At 37.8% G+C, this 20,786-nt stretch overlaps 1 protein-coding gene across 2 annotated transcripts in view; it reads left to right on the top strand.

The window, feature by feature from the left end:
• LOC128994556 (LIM/homeobox protein Lhx9-like) overlaps nt 1–20,786 on the top strand; it is an 82,442-nt gene that overhangs the window by 53,311 nt on the left and 8,345 nt on the right. Inside the window, exons 4-5 of one of the 2 annotated variants that reach the window (XM_054419181.1) lie at nt 5,635–6,044; nt 15,406–15,626. In XM_054419181.1, coding sequence (XP_054275156.1) covers nt 5,635–6,044; nt 15,406–15,626 — 631 coding nt within the window. Of the gene's footprint in view, nt 1–5,634; nt 6,054–15,405; nt 15,627–20,786 lie in introns of both variants that reach the window. The other variant, XM_054419180.1, reaches the window with a different exon arrangement.

Genomic DNA, 20,786 nt, shown 5'->3' with positions numbered 1-20,786 from the left:
TCATGATGTAGTCTGCATTAGCTTCAGCATTGCAGTTGCCTACCCTTTTATCTATCATAGACCTACTTGAATGTGAATTGGCCCCTCAAGAGTTAATACTACTAATCCAAAAAGGAATGGAAAAGGACATAAAAAGTAAGTCCAGGGTTATATTTTATTTTACACAACATCACATTATTTTAAAATACCTTAATTGTTAACTATCAAACACTCGATCTTTTATGAAATAAGTTTGCAGGATTCAATCAATGTAAGGCTAACATTAATCTAATACTTTTGAGACGTTTGAGTTACGTTTCACTTCAATGACCCAGACCGATCCAAGACCGAAGACCAGTAGTTTGAGATCGAGAGAGAGAGAGAGAGACAGCGAGTGTGAGATGGAAGCTCGTTATCACCGTTATCAATAGATGGCGTCACGGCCGTACGGTGGGCGGGTCCACCACTGAATAGACTCGGATATGCTTTTGTTGCAACTGTGTTTCTCTTTTCTTTTTTCACTCACAATAAAACAGTTTTTTTATTGGTCGGGTAGAATGCCTTTGTTCGCGGGGCGGCGCGCGCGCAGCAGGTCGTCTCAATGTGTTTGTTTCTTGTTTGTAACGCAAACTCGCTAAAAAATAACTGGTTGAAGGGTTGCGCCCCATCCGTCCACGGGCATTCACAACTACAACTGTCGATCACCCTTGATTTGCGGTATTGCAGAGGGTAGCGTTTAGCGTTCCAGGAGACCGGTGGGAAGCGAAAGGGTTTTTGGAAAAGGGTGTCCCGGATCTGAAATGTAAATGTGTAAATTGATTGTTGCAGTACAGTATAGTTGAAATAACAATAAATGACGCTAAAATATTGTTCGGAAAATAACACCAGTGTTATATTATTATTTTGCAATTGATGTGTCTACGCCAACTAAACAACCTTTTTGAAGAGTCAGTCTAAACTTTCTTATAATATGATCGTTGGTAACTCTAAACTCCTGAACTTTTGGTAAATTTGCTGCGGATTTAACGTCCCTTTACCTAAATAATTAAACTTATCAATAACTTTTACCATCATATCAATTCTATTCCATCAAGACTGGTCGAATCTTAGCAGTGTTACAATGTACCTCACTTACTGTACCTTCTCTTCAACTGTTTCAAAATAAGAAATAAAGTTATCGATGGTGGAAATCAAAATATGAATAAATGTTTACACCTTACAAACGAGTAGGTAATAAAGTTATTGGACCCTCTCCAGACTCAGACCATAGTTACAAGTAAATAACTGTACATAGGATTTTGCATCATAAAACTATAAATTTTATACTCTTGAACGAGATATATTACGATATGAAATATTGACTATCAAGCAAATAAATTTAAATGTAAAAAATATACGTCGGTGACATTTCCAGTGGATATTTTCTCCAAGTATGCAGTCGCAAACGAATTCGACCTTTACGGAATGCTTGTTGATTTATTGGGTGGAATCCTGTGGAAAGAATTCATAAAAATATCACCTGAAATTCTATACTTCAAATTCATTTTTGGAATGCCCCGCGACGACCGAGTACATAAACCAGTTGGTTTACGGTGGGAATGGTTTTGGAACGGTTTTGGGAATGGTTTTGGAACGAAGATTTGGAACATTCTGTAATTTCAACCCTTCCAAATTTGTTGACTTGTATCATCTTGTATACATTATGGAATTGTTTATACTTACTATTGAATTATAATAGGATAATAAATTTGAGGGAAAATCACAAGTTTTTCCTTGTATTGAGACGAAATATATTCTTGTTTAATCGTAGATAAAACTGATCATTTATGTAAAAAACCTTCTATGAAATTAAAAGTTAGGTTCGTTCTCCTACAAAGGAGTTTCTATTGCAGTATCTTGCAAAATAAAAATTAAATTATTTCCGGAGTTTATCTGGTTAATCAAACTACAGCAATTTAACCTTTTGCTCAATCAACGCGTGATGTGGCAAAAACTTTTGACTGCCAATCAGTTTACAGTTTACAATGTGTCATGAAACATTTCAGTTGTATAACGGCCGTTTCTCTTTTTCGAAACGGGTGCAGAAAAGTAGTCAGACATTCAACATCTACATTCGACAGGCACCAGTTTCAACATCCAACATTCGACATCAGTAACACAACATCTGCATCGGAAATGTCCTCAGACTCGACTGGAAACATCGTTTTTCAATCTCAAGATAAATCTGAAACTGACCAGGATAAAACCACTTTGCAAATCAAAGAGCTCTAAAATAAAGCACTATAATTTACGATCGGCATTTGCTCCCGAACGTCCGCGCTATCAAAGCTGAAAACATTGTCGGACCTTTCTGCCTGTTGTAAATTCCAAGACAGCAAATAAAAGTCGGTGGCAGAGCGTGGTGTCTTCGCCAACAAATATTTGGGCATCGAAAAGTCCAGTGGGCGTTGCGCTGCCGAAATGTCGCAACCTGTTTTAAATGTCTCTTTCCTTTTAGGGGTCCATACATTCCCCATGGGAACATACCCGATAAGATGTGCGATAAGATCTATGCAAATAACAAATGTGTTGAAAACCCTTGTGGAGGCTTAGAATTTTATCGCTGTTGGACCTTCAGATATCATATTCTGCTTGAACGTTTATGTTTCCTTCATGATTTGAGTATGTCAAATATAAATGTGCATGTAGGTCATCTAACTCCAGTAATAAGAAATGGCTGGTATAATTTTTTGAGTGAAATCACTTAAAATTAGCAGTCTTTAAAATTAAAGTCTACCTTTTTTGATGGCAAATAGCTGAGTTCAAAATCTACCTTGTTTAGATTCTAATCAGCAACCTTCAGCTGTGAAGGCGTTGGAACCAATCATCCGATCAGCTGCTGTGATCAGCAACTTCTCTCAAATCTTCCACATTCCTCTTATGTAGTAAACTTTAACATTACAAAACACTTTTTCTCCAACAGATCTTCCGTAAAAGTCAACATCGAAAACCTACCTGTGCCAAGTTCTTATGAAAGTCAATACACTTTTTACTGGAAAGTTAATTAAACGTCGCCTAGTATAGCTGTTGTTGAGTCAGTCGCAGGCTTTCCATCTTGACCACATCCACAATCTTGGACTGGACTGGGCGTCTACGTTGAATAACCATGAGATGTCTCATTGTCGGTAAAGGAAATTGGGTCAAACTCGCGGCTTTTCGGTCCCAATTACACGAGGTTTATGGAAATACGAGCCACAAGGACGATTTGCACCAATTAGTCAAATATCTAAGACTCATTTACAAGCTGACTCTCGCCTCAAGGGCCCTCGCAGCTCACCTCTCGTTACAACAATTAAGGTATAACAATATTCTACGTTCGAGAGGCTTAAGCTTTTTTACTGGGTTTTATAAAGAGGTTGTTTTAATACTGCTATTGATTCTATCAGTTCAAAGAAGATATATTATATTGGTTAGCAGCTTAAGTTTTCAATTGTTTAAATTTTACAAACAGTTTTCTACTCTGCCGTTTCTGATTCTGATATAATATTAGACGAAGGTCATCCTATCCTATCAGAACCATCCAATTTCACCATACTTCGATTATTTAAACCTGTTAGTTTATTTTGTAATCAGTCATACAAAATTACATCAATATGTCGTCTATACGTTCTGGAAAGCATATAGGCCTATATTTAATCGTTAACAGACTAAATTTCTACATATCTTATCAGAATCATGAAATAAAATCTTTCGTTTAGTTGGACCGATGAGAAATTTATTCAAGCTTCTCAAAATTGTACGGTTAATTTTCTACCGTATATACTTGAAAATATTCAGTCAGACCTTTTAAATAAATACATAACTGACAGTATTTTGTTGCATTGGCGAACTGTAAATGTTGCACCATCTGACTGACATTTCAATTTACCGTTTATCTAAACGGATTCCGTTTCGTACATGAACCAGCACGAAGGAACAGCTGTGATTTCTTCCACCTGATCGGCAGATAAACCTTCCTCGCAGAACGTCATATTACACATATGACGTTGTATAAAAACACAAGACGTAGCTGACAGAGCCAGCGACTTGCCGCGTAAATCTATACAACTATCCCGCATTGGAAGCGGCATTTATATGCGTTTCCCGGAGAGTCGATCGCTGTAATTAGTTGTAAACAAGGCGCATTGATAAACACGATGTGATATATCAATTGCCTGCACTGCGGCGGTTGTCGGGCGCTGCGCACTACATCTCTTGTGCTGCGCATGTCTGCGGCGTCGCTATAAACATTTATTGTTTAATAGCCGATATTCCGCCGACCGACGTAGACCGTGCGTGTTGTCTGTGTCTGCGTGATAAAGTGGTGGGAGAATACTCAAGGTCGCTTCATGGTGAAAAAAGATTAAGTGTTCACATCGTAATGACTTTTTTGAAATATATAATTATATGGGACGTGTATTTTACGAAACCATTAGCGTCGTGCTGATATAGTACTTCAAATGTTGGTTAAATACTGGTCTGTTGTAGTATCTTATCATTGCAGTCGCTAGCGATATGTGATGCTCTGAAGAACAAAACTCCAAATTACAGTTTCAGAAGTTTTTAGAGTAGTGGCTGTACACCTTTTCCCAAAATGGTTCCAACTAGTGGTTTTACGCCCATACGAAATCAGCTATTTACTCAATTTTTTTCTGTACAATATCTTAATTTGACACTATATTACTTTGGCTAATATTTACACGTGTCTAAAACCAATGATTAAACATAGGATCACTTGCAAATCTCCATAGAACGGTGACACCGGTGACTGGAGTGGAGAGGCAGGTCTAGCAGCGTCAGTTCCTGGAAGTACTGCGGAGAATGTCGCATGTAGTAGTCTGGAGATTGCAGCTGTAGTTGGCGGTAGTTGCATAGTTTCCAGGGTCGTGTTGGTCGTGTGTTGACCACACACACGGTACAGAGTCTATCGCCATGCGGTTATGACGGTCGTGCCGCCGTCGACCACTAGATAGCGCTGTGGTCACCCCCGCCACCTACCCACCTACCACACCGTCCACAGCCACTACCAGAACTCGGCCACCCATCACCCACACCCATAGCAACGTACTGTGGACACTTTGGTTATAAACGGGTGGTTATGGATAGATTCCATACAAAAGACACTTTATTTGTACCAGAACGTGCGAATTTTTAGTATTTAATTAACGAGAGACAATGACGGTGAAATACTATTTCTATCGTAAGACGCTCATTTTTACATCCTCCCAAATCCTTGGCTGACTGCGGATTTATGAGGGGTTATGATTTATTGACTACTGAATGAGAAAAATAGACGGAATTCAGATACAGTATTCATAGCTGCTACGCTTGTGGTTATTAGCTAGCCTCACAAGGTCAGAACAATCAGAAGGTCTCCGGTTCGATCATGAGAAAAGTCAAGACATTTTTGATAGTTTGAAACAGATCGTGTTGTTCTTGATCATTGAGCTAACGTAACAGTTAAACTAATTCCGGAACATAGCTATCATCCACTTCAATAGAAAACCCCATAATTGCGTTCCCATCCTAGTTGGAAGTTGGTAATTTAGTCTCAATCTAATCGCAACACACTATTGCCATAGCACTAAGGTGTACTATATCAATTGGGCTTGTCCTAATTATTCACCTCTTTTGCAGGTTGTTCGGCATGAAGCGCTGCGGAAGGTGCCAAGCTGCCATCCTAGCGTCTGAGTTGGTGATGAGAGCGAGAGAGATGGTCTTTCACGTCCACTGCTTCTCCTGCGCCGTCTGTCAGACAGTTCTGGCCAAGGGAGACACCTTCGGTATGCGGGACGGAGCGGTGTTCTGCCGCCTCCACTACCAGGAGCTGCCTCCAGCGCCTCCACCAGACCCCTACCCTGGGGACCTGCACTACCACCCCCGCCTCGGCCCTGGCCCTACGCCGCCTCTGGCCGCCACTCCGCCGCACCCCCACGTCGACCAGCCGCGACCCCCCGCCTTCTTCAACGGCGCACCCACGCCTCGGCAGAAGGGACGGCCCAGGAAGAGGAAACCGAAGGACTTGGAGTCCATGACTGCGAACCTAGGTGAGTCCTGTGAGTATGCCGGATTTTGTTTGACTAATAGTTGTAGTTTAACATTAGTGATGCTATTGATGACTGTATTGCACTGAAGTTAGAATATTATCACCTCACCTGTTGTTTTTATTCGTAAAAGGAAAAGGTTCAAACTGCTGAAAGAGTATTCTGTATACACATCAAGCCGCTGAAACTGTATCCTCTTTTCGATAAACCACTTTCCATTAAAGTGGACAAATTATTAGATTTTGTTCTTCAGTTTCTTACAGTCAATAGCCTATACAATTTTGCATGCTGTTTAACAATCTAAGAATGGATGTACTATTTTACTAACATCTGTGTGGCAATATTTTGTTGTGTCTGTTTGATTGGCAATTTTAGATTCAAAACTCTTGAAGGAAGTTAAAAATGTCCTCGAATAACACACCGAAAGCCCTCACGATAACGGCTTGGTTTATACTATTAGCTGCCATATACAGGATATAACCTACTCAAAGAAATCACAACTTAACCTTTTATATTTCTTCTTAAAATTTTCACAGCATTATCTCGATGCAGGAAATATCTTAATGTTACGGCCCAATGCTATCGGAATGATCAACATTTACCCATGGCCAGATATAGACAGTGAGCAACGACCGGCACAACACATCATCGCGTCGTGAGAACGCCAAAACACCTTCGAAGAGCGAGCGATTTGTCATCGTACGACCTTGATAGGCAATCGTAATCGATTTGGCGGCGAGTGCGCGAGCTGGGCGACTCGTCCGAGCGTAGCGAGCGAGGAAAAACCTACACCGCGGGGCACGCTCCAGCACCCTGGGTAGACAAAGACATTGAGGTTGATAGGGCAGTGACGGTTGTTCACGTTGATATATCATTGGCAGTTCTTTACGTTGGTAGTAACTTACTCTCGTAAACAGTTTTGTTTGCTGGCAGTAGTTTACATTGACATACTATCTAGCTGGCAGTAACTCACCCTTAGAGCACATTGTGTTCACGTTCACATGAAAATGATATAATAATGGCAGTTTTCACGCTGGCAGTACATCAAACCATTGTTTTATCTATGATCAAACGTATAGCTGAATACTTTGACAGTAGATTAAGCTGACGGTAACAGACCTTGACGTACGGTACAACTTTCTTTCCTTTTTTTGCTCTAACATTGCAGTGACAGTACAATGCTCTCATAATAGTTTACAATGTAGTAACAATATATGAGGTGACAAAAAAAGAATTCGTCAAAACCCATAATGAGTATTAACTTTCTCCAACAACAGATGGACAATACTTTACACTGAGTAATTTTATTTTCCAATCACTTTGCGTATCATTCTAACCAATTTATTCGCTGGACCAATAAATTATTACACAGTCCACCAAAACAAAAACGTTAAACCCCATTTCACCATCACATATATTTATCACAATCGCAAACAAATGTTGAATGGCCAAAATACTCACGAAGGAGATCTCAAGTGGACGATAATGTGCGAGTTTATGGGAGCGGAACAAAAGATGTCATAAAGTGACGGCTGGCTTTACTGGGGCTGTTAACCATTAGCACGTTGTGACTGGGACTGTACCAGACTGTACACGGCGGTAAGGTAATACAAACACGATTACCAACTGAACAACAAATAAAAACACTGAAACAGTTGAAAGCAGGGTCTTGAATGGCATCGTTCAGTTTTGCCTCGCTGTTTAAGCTTTTTTTTTTAATAAATACCAAACTACGCGTACCCCCCCCCCCCCCCGTTCCAAGCTCAATCAACATTCATAATGCGAAAAATACATACCCAAAGTACGTCGCTATCCTAGTGATTCAGATGAGAAAATTAGATCATAATTTATCACCAAAATTGATTTCTCCGGTAACATCTCGTTGCACAAATTGTCCCCGCAATAATCCGTCTCAATCGCCGTCCCTCACCGGAACACCCTGTATGACAGTCACGTGACCACCGGAACTGTTTAGACAGTGATGAGGGGAATCACACGGATCATCTGTCCTCAGCAGAGCAAGGAGACTGCTTCCTGTGGGGAGACGTCAGCCGTGGTGACGCGTCCATAGGAAACTCTGCAGAAGATGCGCATTTCTCTGAATGTGCTAAGTAGTTGCCGATGAACTTTGTATGTAGATAATAGTTGACAAAAATGACTATTATTTAGGCTAGTTTAACATAACCTAACCCATCCTAACTTCACATTACCCAACTCCCTCCTCACATAACCTAACTCATCTCAACCTAACGTAACTCAACCTATCTTATTAGCAATAACGTTACCCAACCCATCCAATCCTGTGACATTGTCGTGACGTTTCAGTTGGTAATGATCCCAATGACTATTCGAGGCATTTGGTCCTCTTCAGCACCATGTTCAGTATTTGAAGGAGTTTTAGGGAACGAGACTTTAGGGCTTAGGGCAACTACGACCAACTATAACGGAGCTTTGTGTATTAACCATGCAGTAAAAAAGTGCTCACTTGGTTTTATTTATGTACTGTACTAGAATTTTTATCAGAAGCTAAATAGTTGTAATTAGAGTTTAATAAGATTCCGATGCAGTTGCTTCCAAAACCCACAAATATATTTCAAACGTACAAATATTTAGGTTTATGACATAACACGAATTTTAATATCTACACTTATTGCTTAACAGTCTGTACTACTTGATAAGAATACTGTAAAGTCCCCTTTTAAAATCCTCAAACTAACACTTTTCCCAAACCACTTTTCTGCTACAGTAAAGTACGCAGACATTAATCACCTCAGGCAACCCTGACACTTGGTATCGGTCGACACACTTTTCCCACTTTTCCTTGTCATGTCACATACGTCACTACGTCAACTTCACGGTTTATCACGTAGCACGTAGCGTAGTTACGTTGCGTACCTCAGTAGTACCTCACGCCACACAACTCTTCCTCGGCTTTCTCCGCGAGTTCGTCCACCAATTACAGCAGTTCGTCACTCTCTTCGGACGAACGACTTCCCGATATGGTGTCCAGTAAGTTTTAATTGATCCTGCTCCATCTCGCACGAGCCGGTAGTAAAAGTTATAAGTAATTGTTATGTTGTCTGTTCTATTGGTGTGGGCACGTGATTGTTTGGTTAGGTTAGGTTAAATAAAGTTTCAATTACTCTTAAACTTGTTTGTTTGGTTTGGTTAGTTTCTTTTTCAGCCGTTAAAATATACTGCATCCCCTTTATCAGATTACAAATTAGGATGGAAGGATGGTAAAAAACACATTTTTGGAATGTTTCTTCTGTGGAAGATACAGTACTTGACGTGTAAAACGTAAAACCAAAACGTCATTGTTTGGTTAGGTTAGGTTTGGTAAGTCATCGATTATCTACATAATTGATTTATCGTTTTGTATAGTTCAGAGCAATGGAGGGTTTTGTGGTTTGAGTGCGTTGCCAACTTATCGTGTATCGTCTCAGTTTTGAGTGCGGGATCGACTATTCTCAACAACACTTTGCGAGGTTTTAAAAATAATCTTTCTACCAAATTGTCTATGCATATCTACTCCAACTCAAAGGATTCGAAAACGATAAACCGGACGTTTCAAAAAATTGTTTTGCACTAAACAAGATTAAATCGCCAATTTGCATTGAATTATTGAAATACTGCCACCTTTACCCACATTAGGTACAAACAAAGGTATATATTAATTATAAAATTCGAGTGTTTATTTCACAAACTAAAAAACTCGGTAACTCTGTGCGCAGCGTAAACATTTACATGATTCAAATAATTACACGTCCAAACCAAATTTAAAATTAATTATTTTGAAACCTCGCTCTAATATTTAACCCCTTGGTGATGTTTTATTCATACGTTCATACATTTATTAAACTCCTAAACTCTCTAGTTTACGATCAATGCTGGCCTCGTTGGCACATTATTAAACCACTCAAAATATCGTAAAGCGTCCGGTTGACACTTACAAGATTATTACCGTTCCGGACCGTAAATAAACGTTCGATTAGGTGCGGACTGCGGACTGCGGACTGCGGATAGCGGAGTGCGGACAGCGGACGGTCAGCTCCAGCTGTATCTCTGTGTCTGGTTTGTGGTCGTAATACATTTCAGGAGTCAGCTCCAGGCGATGCGTTCGTTGTTTTTCACTGAGGTACGGTCTACGTTGGTTGCCGGGTTTAAAGAGGCACGAATTCGATTCGATTCGGTCGTTTATCGTACCTTTTTTTAGCCGGGTTACACGAGTACGTCACAGTAAAAAATTACTTCCCGTCGAACCGATGTATTGTTTATTTATTCATCCCCCGGGCTTACACCGATTGGTTTTGCTTCTCTTGAGTTTAGTTTTATTCTGACGGGGAATGTTGGTGTTGGGTGTTTATTTGTTAGTTTATAAAATATTTCAATTAAAAGTTAGATGATTAAGTAGGAACCACACTAAATAATTGTTGCTTAGTGAGAATTGCTTATTGATGCGAAATCAAGAATTTATCATTTAAAAAAATAATGTAATAATAGTACACAGAATTTCAAGTGATAACACATGAAACATATATTTACACCTTAACTGTTTGAGTCACAAGACGGTAAATACATATAAAATATTATAAGTGTTGATCGATTTCGTTTGGACACTCCCATCATCATCAGGCCCATTAGACAGTCTGGTGATGATGATAATAAAGATGGTGGATGATCAATAAGATTCGCCTATTGGGTCTGATATTGATTGGATACCCCAATCGAAATCGATCACCACTTACCATCTTTTGTTTTAACCATTTAACAAGTCAGCAGTATAAGTGTAAATAAATGTTTCAAGTGTTATTAGTCATATTTTTATATACTATCTTCAACATTTATACAAAACCGAGAGCAATAACGATGTTTGAGGTAATTGTAACAGACGCATTATTACTTTTTTAAACAATCCTTTAAGCAGGAGCCAATGCAGGACAGGCCGCTGTTATCAGTTCCTAGGCTGTTGTAAGTCGGATGACTCCTTAGTCACGTGATTATAACGTCCTTGGCTGAGTCACTAATAACAATACTGTCAGTCACCGCCAAGGTCACTTATATATCCCTCCTCTGTGTACGCTGACCACAGAAATATTTATAAATATTGCTGGGTAACTAACTAGGAGGTTAAAGAACTCGCCTAAAATACATGAAATATCACCAGGTCGATTTTGTGAACAGTCTGTAACTATTTCCTGTTTAGATTACTGCTATTGATTGTTTTGACATTGCTAAAAAAATATTAAAATGATAAGGAACCTGTTTTTTTTTAATTTTTGGGAATATTTGTACCTTTTGAAAACAGCAGTGAGATTCTAAGTAGGATCTTTTTTAATAACTCACAAATTATTTATAAGGAGGATTATTGATTTCTTAGCTCATGCTTGAACTACAAAATCGTGTTTTATTTTACTGTTTATATTTTTATAAATAACCGGGTCTATGTTACTAGACATAGCTGTCACATGTCTTATCAGAATTATCTGATGAATTGTTCATAACCGACCTTACAATCAAACCCACAAATTATATAGCTCTTTATTAGGCTTATTGAAATTATTATTTTAAAAAGTGGTTTTAAATTGAAAATTTTGTTATTTTTGAAACCAAGCTCCACAGAGTATCCACACTTCTTTTTTCACTCATATTTACCTTACAACAACCACCCAAGTCTTTACTTTTGATTGATTGATTGAATATAGGCTACTCATTGTACTGAGAAAAAAATTCAAATTCTCATTCTAAAAACTAATAGAACAACACTCGAATATTATATCGTCCGATTTCCGTTCACACATGGATTCCTTCCAGCCAGTTTGATATATATTTTTCACCCGCACCGGCTGTTGATATATAGTCTGAGAGCCAATATTTCGCGTTCGGCCGACCTGTCGTTGTGTTATTGCTTATAATCCTGCGGCTATTTAAAGAAGATGTGATTTACTGACTATAAAGGTCTGTCTGTGTCTGATATACAGCGTGTGTAGACAATAACATAACCTGCCATGTGTGGGCGCGCTTTACACACCAACATACACACGTCATATAAGCTATTTACATATGTTTGCACTCATGTAAAAAAGGTTATATATGATGGTCATATTAAAATTGTCTGGGTAGCCGAATGGTTGGAGTTGGAGGCGATTACTCCTGAAGGTTGCCGGTCCAATCCCAAACGGTGTAGAATTTGAACTTAGCTATAGTCGTTGGAATTCAATTGAGGATGATTTCTAATAAGAGTTCGACGTTAGTAACAAGACGAATTTATTAAACAGTTTTTGATATATCATTCGATTTCGATCATTGGTTTTCTTATTGACCTCGTCATATATCGTAATTAATGGTCGATCAGCTGTCATCATACCGGTGCCACGTTCTTGTGAGTTAGGTCTACATGAAAAGAGAGAGAAAGAGTGAGATTCGTTATCAGCTGCCAGACATCCTGCGAGGGTCACCTTATCAACTGATAACCCGTTCACATCACAACGTTACGAAACACTCCCCCCCCCCCTAAACTATCCATTCAAATAATGCTGAAAATTTGATGGATAAAAATATTTTGATTTTGCAATTAAAATCAGATTAGATCTAAATCATTTCCACAATAACTATTCAAACAAAATACAAACTTTTCAAAAATAAAATTCAACGATAGTAGTCATCCAAACTATCTAATCTAAATCTATATTATAGAATTGTTTATGAAAATTAATTTATGTTTATGTCAATGAATAATCTGTTTAGTTCTACCTCTGAAGGTTTCGATGTTGTCAATTGACTGTGCTGTACTTGAGCTGAGCGCTGTTGGTAAACAACAGTAGGTAATATTGCAACAATGCAAACATTTAATCTAATTGTAATTCTTTGAATAAAAGTGTGGGTAATTCAACCCCCCCCCCACCCCCAAAAATAGATGGCCCTATTTTACAGTGTTGTATGAATGAAAATAATTTATAAATAAAAAACTTTTTTAAACAAAACGTTTTTAAACGCCCTAAAAAGTAGAAAATAATTTACAAATAATTTATAAATATATTGGGAGAGTATAAATACTTGTACGATTTAAAACGAAAAACGTGGGGTGCATGCAATAGATAGTTTACAATTACCTTCACCTACTGAACTAATGTATTATTATCAATTAATTGCATGCACCCAACGTTTTTCGTTTTAAATCGTACAAGTACTTATACTCTCTCAACATATTTATAAATTATTTGTAAATTATTTTCTACTTTTTAGGGCGTTTAAAAACGTTTTGTTTAAAAAAGTTTTTTATTTATAAATTATTTTATACTTTTTAGTTTTAATGTGTGTGCATGTTAAATCTATTTCAAGCATCTATATCAGATTAAGACAGAGGCATGTGGGAAATCTAAGGTTTATTTGAGTTTCTTTGCATATAATTATGTATTGGATTGCATGTATGGCCTACCTACTAACTATAAATATATCAATCTATTTAATCGCAATGTTTCTGAAATATAGTACTTCTCTGCAATGCATTCACTCGAAATATTTATTGTTTACTTTATAGAATACTAAATAAACAAAAATTGACATTATTTACAAACACCTTGATACCTGCAATCAGATTGTTTATCTTTATTTTGACATGTTTGTTTGTATAAAGAATCTCTTGGGAGCATAACCTGTACCTCTTAACCTCTGCTCTTCGAACTGTCAAAATTTAAGTATTTACAGCTGACTTAAATTAGTTGATATATTTACATCCTTTCAAAATGTAAACATGAAAAATTTGGAAGCCCATGGGGCATAGCCCAAGGGAAATATGAAAATTAAATGATATAATATTGCATTGTCATGCATTTGTGAGCTATGTTTCAAATTTCAAGTCTCTAGCTTATAGGGAACATCGTTTAAAATTGATATCAAAATTTGTAGGAAAGCGAGCTAATAAAAACAAGCCCATGGGGCGTAGCCCGAAAGGAAATATGAAAATTAAATGATATAATATTGCAATGTCATCCATTTGTGAGCTATGTTTCAAATTTCAAGTCTCTAGCTCATCAGGAAGTATCAAAATTTGCAAGAAATCGATTTAATAAAAACAAGCCCATGGGGCGTAGCCCAAGGGAAATATGAAAATTAAATTGTATAATATTGCATTGTCTTCCATTTGTGAGATATGTTTCAAGTTTCAAGTCCCTAGCTCATCGGGAAGTTAGTATAAAATCGGTTGCAAAATTTGTAGCGGACAAGAAAGCGACCTAATAAAAACGTTTTAATAAAAAGGAATGACATTATTAAACATATGAATGGGAAAATGTGTTGCGATCGTGTAACTTGTTTAATACTTGACTGTAAACCAAAACCAGGACGAACCCGTTGCCTAGTCGATTGTTCGATTGTTTGTCAAATCGCATCGAATGATAATCTCTATCGATGCTTGTGAGTCTACAACAGATACTCCAACTGTTTATCCCTACTATGCTTCATGTTACGACAAACGTTAATCAGATCAGTGTTTGATATTGTGAAACATCGGCGTTATAAGGGGGTGAGGGGGGGATATTCAGGGGGTGCGGTAGCAGGCAAGTACACTTGATTAGGCTACCTGGGGATTACTTTGGTAATCCGCGCAAGGGTGTCTAAAAACACAATCAGATTACAGCGCAATCACTTCCATGTCAGATTTGGGTAAATTAATTGGCTACTGTCAGTACAAGCCGCTTACGCCTTGATTGGCCCGCTGTACGCTATACAGGGTGTGTCAACAACCAATCCCCGTCTGAGCTGGTTTTGATTGATTATTTTCATAAAACTTAGATCAATTGTTGTGGATGATTTAACATTGATAGTGTCTTGCTACAGGTTTTTAGCTAGTTTTAGTACTGTACTGTAGTCTGTAGCATACTAACACGATTACTTTGAGTTTTATAATAATTTAAAATAAATGTATAAAAAATGTAACAGTGTTATGAGTTATACTGTATTTTATTTTAATAGTAAAAATATTGGGGTATTTTTAGGTTACCGTATACTGTATACCAGTTACCGTTTTAGTTTACCGTATACTGATGGTATTTTTTAAATATTTTAATAGTTTTTTTCGTTACAAATCTGTAATTTCGCCATACTTTGGTAAATGTGAATAGGTATGTATCAGGGTAAATTCCCTACCTTTGTGATGACGTTGTTCTTCTGGATCACGATAAGAAAAATAAATCTTACAATTCCTGTTTCCCTCTAATAATCCTGTGTTGTATATCGACGCTCTTGCCCTAAGAAGATCCATACAAAAAATCTAAAAAAAACTCAATAGTTTCTTCAACGCAACAATTTAAGTCTTTTCACAACTTTTGACTTTCCGAAATCTTCATCTACTTCTTTTTTTCAGACTTGAACGCAGAAGCCTACCTCGACGTGGCATTCGGCCCAGGGACTCCGGGGATGGGCGCCAACGGAAGTCACCACCAGAGGACAAAGAGGATGAGGACGTCCTTCAAACACCATCAGCTGAGGACGATGAAGTCATACTTCGCCATCAACCACAACCCCGACGCCAAGGACCTGAAGCAGCTCTCGCAGAAGACGGGTTTGCCTAAGAGGGTACTACAGGTGAGTTCTGGCTTCATTCTCTATTTTCGGTCCACCTAGGTTCACAAAAATCCTATGTTGTGTGTTCTAAGACTAATAAAAAGATTTTAAAATCTGTTAAGCATAGGAAACCATGAATAGGGTCATGAAAAGTGACTGAAAATATTGCCTCAGACGTGGCGATGCAACTTTTGAGATATGCCAAAAGGAGTAGAAAAAAGCACTAATAGGAAAATATTTAAAAATTGATAACTTAGCGATGCATTTAGCCGATCTTAAGTTTTCAAATGAATTTGAGTGGAAACTATACCTTCTTAATTTTGGAGGCACAACAGTTAAAGATGCCAATCTCGTATGACAAAGTTTTACTAACAGTCGTGATCCGGCGCATTGTGCCCATGATTTGAAGAGCGACGAGTCCTTGAGAAACTGTCTCTGGATCTTTTGCTGCCAGGAACGTAAAAAGGAATTTCAGCTGAGGTAGGCCTAGTATAAGTCGAAGCAGGAACACTAAGTCAGTCTTGCTTCTCACACCTAAGGAAGCCTCATAACAGAAGCCAAGCCATCAACATCATATTTTCAGAAGTGACGGATGCTGATAAAGTGAACAATGCGAAACTAGGGGGATTAAAGTCTTTCCTGAAGAAAATTCTGGTGCTCGTGAGTTTGCTTTGCAATATTTCTGTGTTGTTTGTGGAAAATTTACTGAGCCACCAGTAGTCCCGACACCTTCCGTCTACCGCCTCCAAGGTCAGGGAAAGTAGAAGTTTACTTCCCCATCTTCGCCGTGTTCCTTGACGTCCATCAGGATGTTTACTTATAATCGATTATTTACATCGCGTAGGTTTGTTTTGTTTAGATAACTTTCCTAAATAAATAAACTGTCGGGATTTTCGTCTTTGCATAACCGGTGGTGATGTCTTCAACGCCGATAGCCATTATAGCTTTCACCTGTTCCTAATAAGTATACCTCCAACTATTCATATACAGAAAATTAGTTCATTGTCGGTGTGTTTATGATGAAATAGATCTGTACAGGTACCGACGGATTTGGTTTTTTATCTATTCAAATTTAAAATGAAATAAACTACAACACTTATTTCAATTCATTCAAAGGAGTTGCTTTTCATCATTATAATTTATCATTACTTAGCTGCATTGAGACAGTGACGTATTTCAATTTTCAACCAGATACGTGAAAAAGGAGAGTAGGCTAATGGAGTGAGGTAAATTGTGTAGCCTATATAGTTACTATTTAAATTTTTTTAGGCAATAACACTTATTAAAAGCTTTAAAATCAAAAATTTTTCCTTCGCCATACATGACTAAATGCTTGAACGTTTTAAAACTCTTTCTAAGCGGGGTCCATTATTTTTCAAATGGGGTCTCACAGACCGGGGGTTTCGGTTAACGTCAGCCTATGTGGGGTTTCGGTATTAACTGAGTTATCAAACACGATAAATCTTCCCTCACTGCAGAGCAGTAGCAGTCTTCACCACTTGAGTCGGAGCCGCCATCATCCTGCCATCGCGACAACCGTCCTCCATTGATCTGGCCCTCGGAGAATGCGGATGGTCGCTTGTATTATGGAGGGAATGTCGTGTATCCTCCGGGAAAAAAAGGAAATCGCCGGGAGAAAAACGAGGAGCTAGCGTTTGTGCGCTCCAGATCTCCGTGGCGTTTTTCTGTCGTCTCAAAGCACATAATTAATATTTCAACGGCCGGTGCTCCATTTGTCGTCCGCCATCACAGAGGTGCGCGCCGCGTTCCCGCTTTTTCTTCGTATTTTTATTTCTTAACGACTCGTCAAGAATTAATTTCACCGGCGCGGAACGAAACCTTTTCCTTTGCCCTTTGTTTACCTTCTTATCCTAGACTATTAAATTCTGCCGGGCTGATGGAGTTTCGCGAGCTCCTATCGACCTGTTGTCTACGTCGTACTTGCATTGTGCTGTACTGAATAGACGGATCTTTGATGGTGTAAACACTCTTGTGTAATGGAAATACAGTGCATGGGATTGTAGTTGAACAATGATCCTGGCCAACAAAAACTTATCTTAGTCAATAGTAAAGGTACACAAGGAATTTAACACACCTAACTCAACCTGCATTCATATTCAGATTCAGTTTAAAATATACTCTTTTAGTGAAAAGCTTCTAATGAAGTCTTTAAAGCGTATATGATATAGATTCTTTACAACATTACTGGCATGTACTCAGAGTATATCGTTGTATAGCTTTGATATACTGTATGGCCTATTTAGAAATTGATGATATACCTGTTTGTAGACTAATAGTGATATAGATAATAGGATATGGTTATTTAAAACAGCTTATACTACAAATTTAAGGAATTCAGATGTTTTGTCTATTTAAAAATATTTAGGGCTTCAGTTAAATACTAGTTTTGTTTTCAAAATGTGTCATTAGCGGCAACGGCCCTGAACAAAAAATACTGTTAGAAGTTTTTTGATGAGATAGTAGTAGCATAATCGTTTTCAAAGTTTTACTGAACAATAGATTTATTAAAAACCAGAGCCAAGACTATATTTGAACATTTACAAATTTGCAGTAGATTAAAACAAAAAACAAACCAAACGCAGTGTTCCACATTTCCAACACCACCTGTTCCCAGGTCCTGCAGATGTCATCAATAAAGGCGACAAATTATCCGAACAGACCGATTCTGGGAAGAACAAATAATTGAATTTTATTTCGGAGCGCGTAAAAACAAAAGAGGAATTCCAGTATGGCCAACTGCGAGTTTTTGCGCAATCACCTGTTGAAGGTGGCTAACCTGTAACTGCATCAGCTGTTCCAATGGCGGACGAGCGCGCATCTTGCAATTGAATAATACATTAGGACTTACGTCCAGTAAAAAGACCGTTATATTTGTCACCGCCGGTTTTATAGAGCTGCTTGAAACAACTAATTGGAGATTGAGATATTTGATACATTGTAAGCAAAAATGTGTGACGAAGTGGGACGGGTTTTTATTTTGAGTGTTTGAAATGGTGAAAAGTAAATGTTGGATTTTAAACTTGAATTCAGTATTCTTCAAACAAAATTATTGGACATTGCTTTGTTCTGTGATGGCTTAAATGTAGGCCTATCTTTTACTTTTCACGACTGAAGCAAATATACACATTTTTTACACGCAATGTAAAGTAGAATACATCCTGATAGCGTTGATGTATTGATGATCAAAACCCAGCTTTTCGTGATCATTTTTCAAATGGTTCTGCCTAGGATAAGCTGATCTTAGTCAGTTTCAAAACTTTCATCTAATTCAATCAACATACATACTGTACTTCACTCATTTTCACCGTAAAGTACTTAGCCTTATAATGTCGGTGTTATTTAAATCAAGTGTAACCCATTGGGTTTCGCCATATAGATTAAGTATACCGCCATGGTTATTCTCTTTTTAGTACCACGTTTCAGAAAAAAATATGATAACGATGTTTGGTTTTATCTTGGCTGTCACTACCAACCTCTGTCTCCCGCCTTCTAGCGGAGTTAAATTCGCTTTAAATTTATCGCTGTCGTTTATTTATAATAGTACCAAATCTGTAGACTGACTGCAAAAATCAAAATAATGTTTGGCAACTACTCGTAACCACTGAGCTAGTGGTGGAACGTTAATGAAACTTAATTTCTGGTTCATGTAATTCAAGAGCTTGGAGCGAATGTTATAGGATTGATGCAAAGAACTTCCGAGTATTACTTACATGTAGTTGTACGAGTATCATTATTTTAACATGCTGAAGTAGACATCCCAGTTTTTAGAACCAGCCATTTCACCACCAGGCGAGTTTTCGTTTTAAAACAATTATAGTAAAATGAGCCTCCTATATGGAAGACAGCACTACTGAAATTCGACTTTTGATACTACGATCGGAGTATGATATAAAACGGTATTATACTGCGGTACAGTGTCCAACGGTTGCTTAATTTTCCTTTTAAGTTTAAAACTGGTGAAAATTTTAACAACACGATGGAAAGTTCACTTTACGATAGGTGTATGTGTAGCGATGTATGGTATAGAAATGCAATTTTGATTTTACCACTAGGATATTGTTCCCTAGAACTTCATCCTTGCTTGTAATTAGAATGTCCAAGCCACGCTTGAGAATAGCTATGTCTCACCCTTCAAAACTATCTCTGTTCGTAGCAATTGTTGAAGATTAAGATTTAGAAAAATATTCATTAAAGAATATTTTCATGAACATTATTATTATTATTATTGTTACTGTGAGATAGCAACGGACACCAACTTGGGTATTTTAAACTGAACTAGATGACCCGTGCTGCTCCGCAGCATCGAAATTAATAATAAAAAAATAAAATACTAAACTTAATAAGGGCGGTACAATTTTAATTAAACTCTTATAGGGCTGCTGGATTAATTTCGCCTTATGACCAAATTAAAGTATAACACATTCCATATAACACAGAGAAAATCGTCCCGATGTATTTTATTCCGTTTTGAAAATCAATTAATCCAGAACAATATCCACACACTTCCTAAAAGCACCTACAGAGAAAGCACGTACATTTGTTAACTCATATGTAACACAGCGTGAATGAGGCTTTATTAAGAATGTTTTATTAACAACAATATTTCTTGTAAAATAGACATCTCTGTCGGTAGAATTGCATGTACGCATATTCTCAGGTGTAGTTCCCTCCATCTGGTAATCTTTATTAATATTACGACTTTTATAATACTTCCTTCCGAACAATGTTTGCTGTTCGTCCACCTTTTGATTTAGTTTCTACTTTTACAGTATAGAAAGATTTTCCTCTCGATAAGGCGACGTACAACTGACCGTGACTAAATACTGGTTCAGGCAAGTACACACCAACTCGATCAATCGTTTGGCCCTGCGCCTTGTTGATGGTCATGCAGAACGCAACCTTTATGGGGAATTGTCTTCGTTTGAAAGAAAATGGTACTGTAGAATCTGATGGAGAGAGATCAATGCGGGGTAATAGTGCACGTGGTCCAATATTTGTGCCAGTTATGATTTCTAAACTGTTTTCATACATTTTCTTGACAATAAGTCTTGTTCCGTTTAGAAGACCTGCTGTGTAGTTTAAATTTCTTAATAACATCACAATGGCACCTTCCTTTAAGACTAATTTGTGAGAAGGCAAATCAGTCATCTCAAGGCTGTT

The sequence above is a fragment of the Macrosteles quadrilineatus genome, unplaced genomic scaffold (genome assembly GCF_028750875.1).
Source record: "Macrosteles quadrilineatus isolate MER2022 unplaced genomic scaffold, UCM_ALF_1.0 Scaffold_5__1_contigs__length_97177068, whole genome shotgun sequence".
Classification (NCBI taxonomy): Eukaryota; Metazoa; Arthropoda; class Insecta; order Hemiptera; family Cicadellidae; genus Macrosteles; species Macrosteles quadrilineatus.
This window is presented reverse-complemented; position numbering and strand designations above follow the sequence as displayed.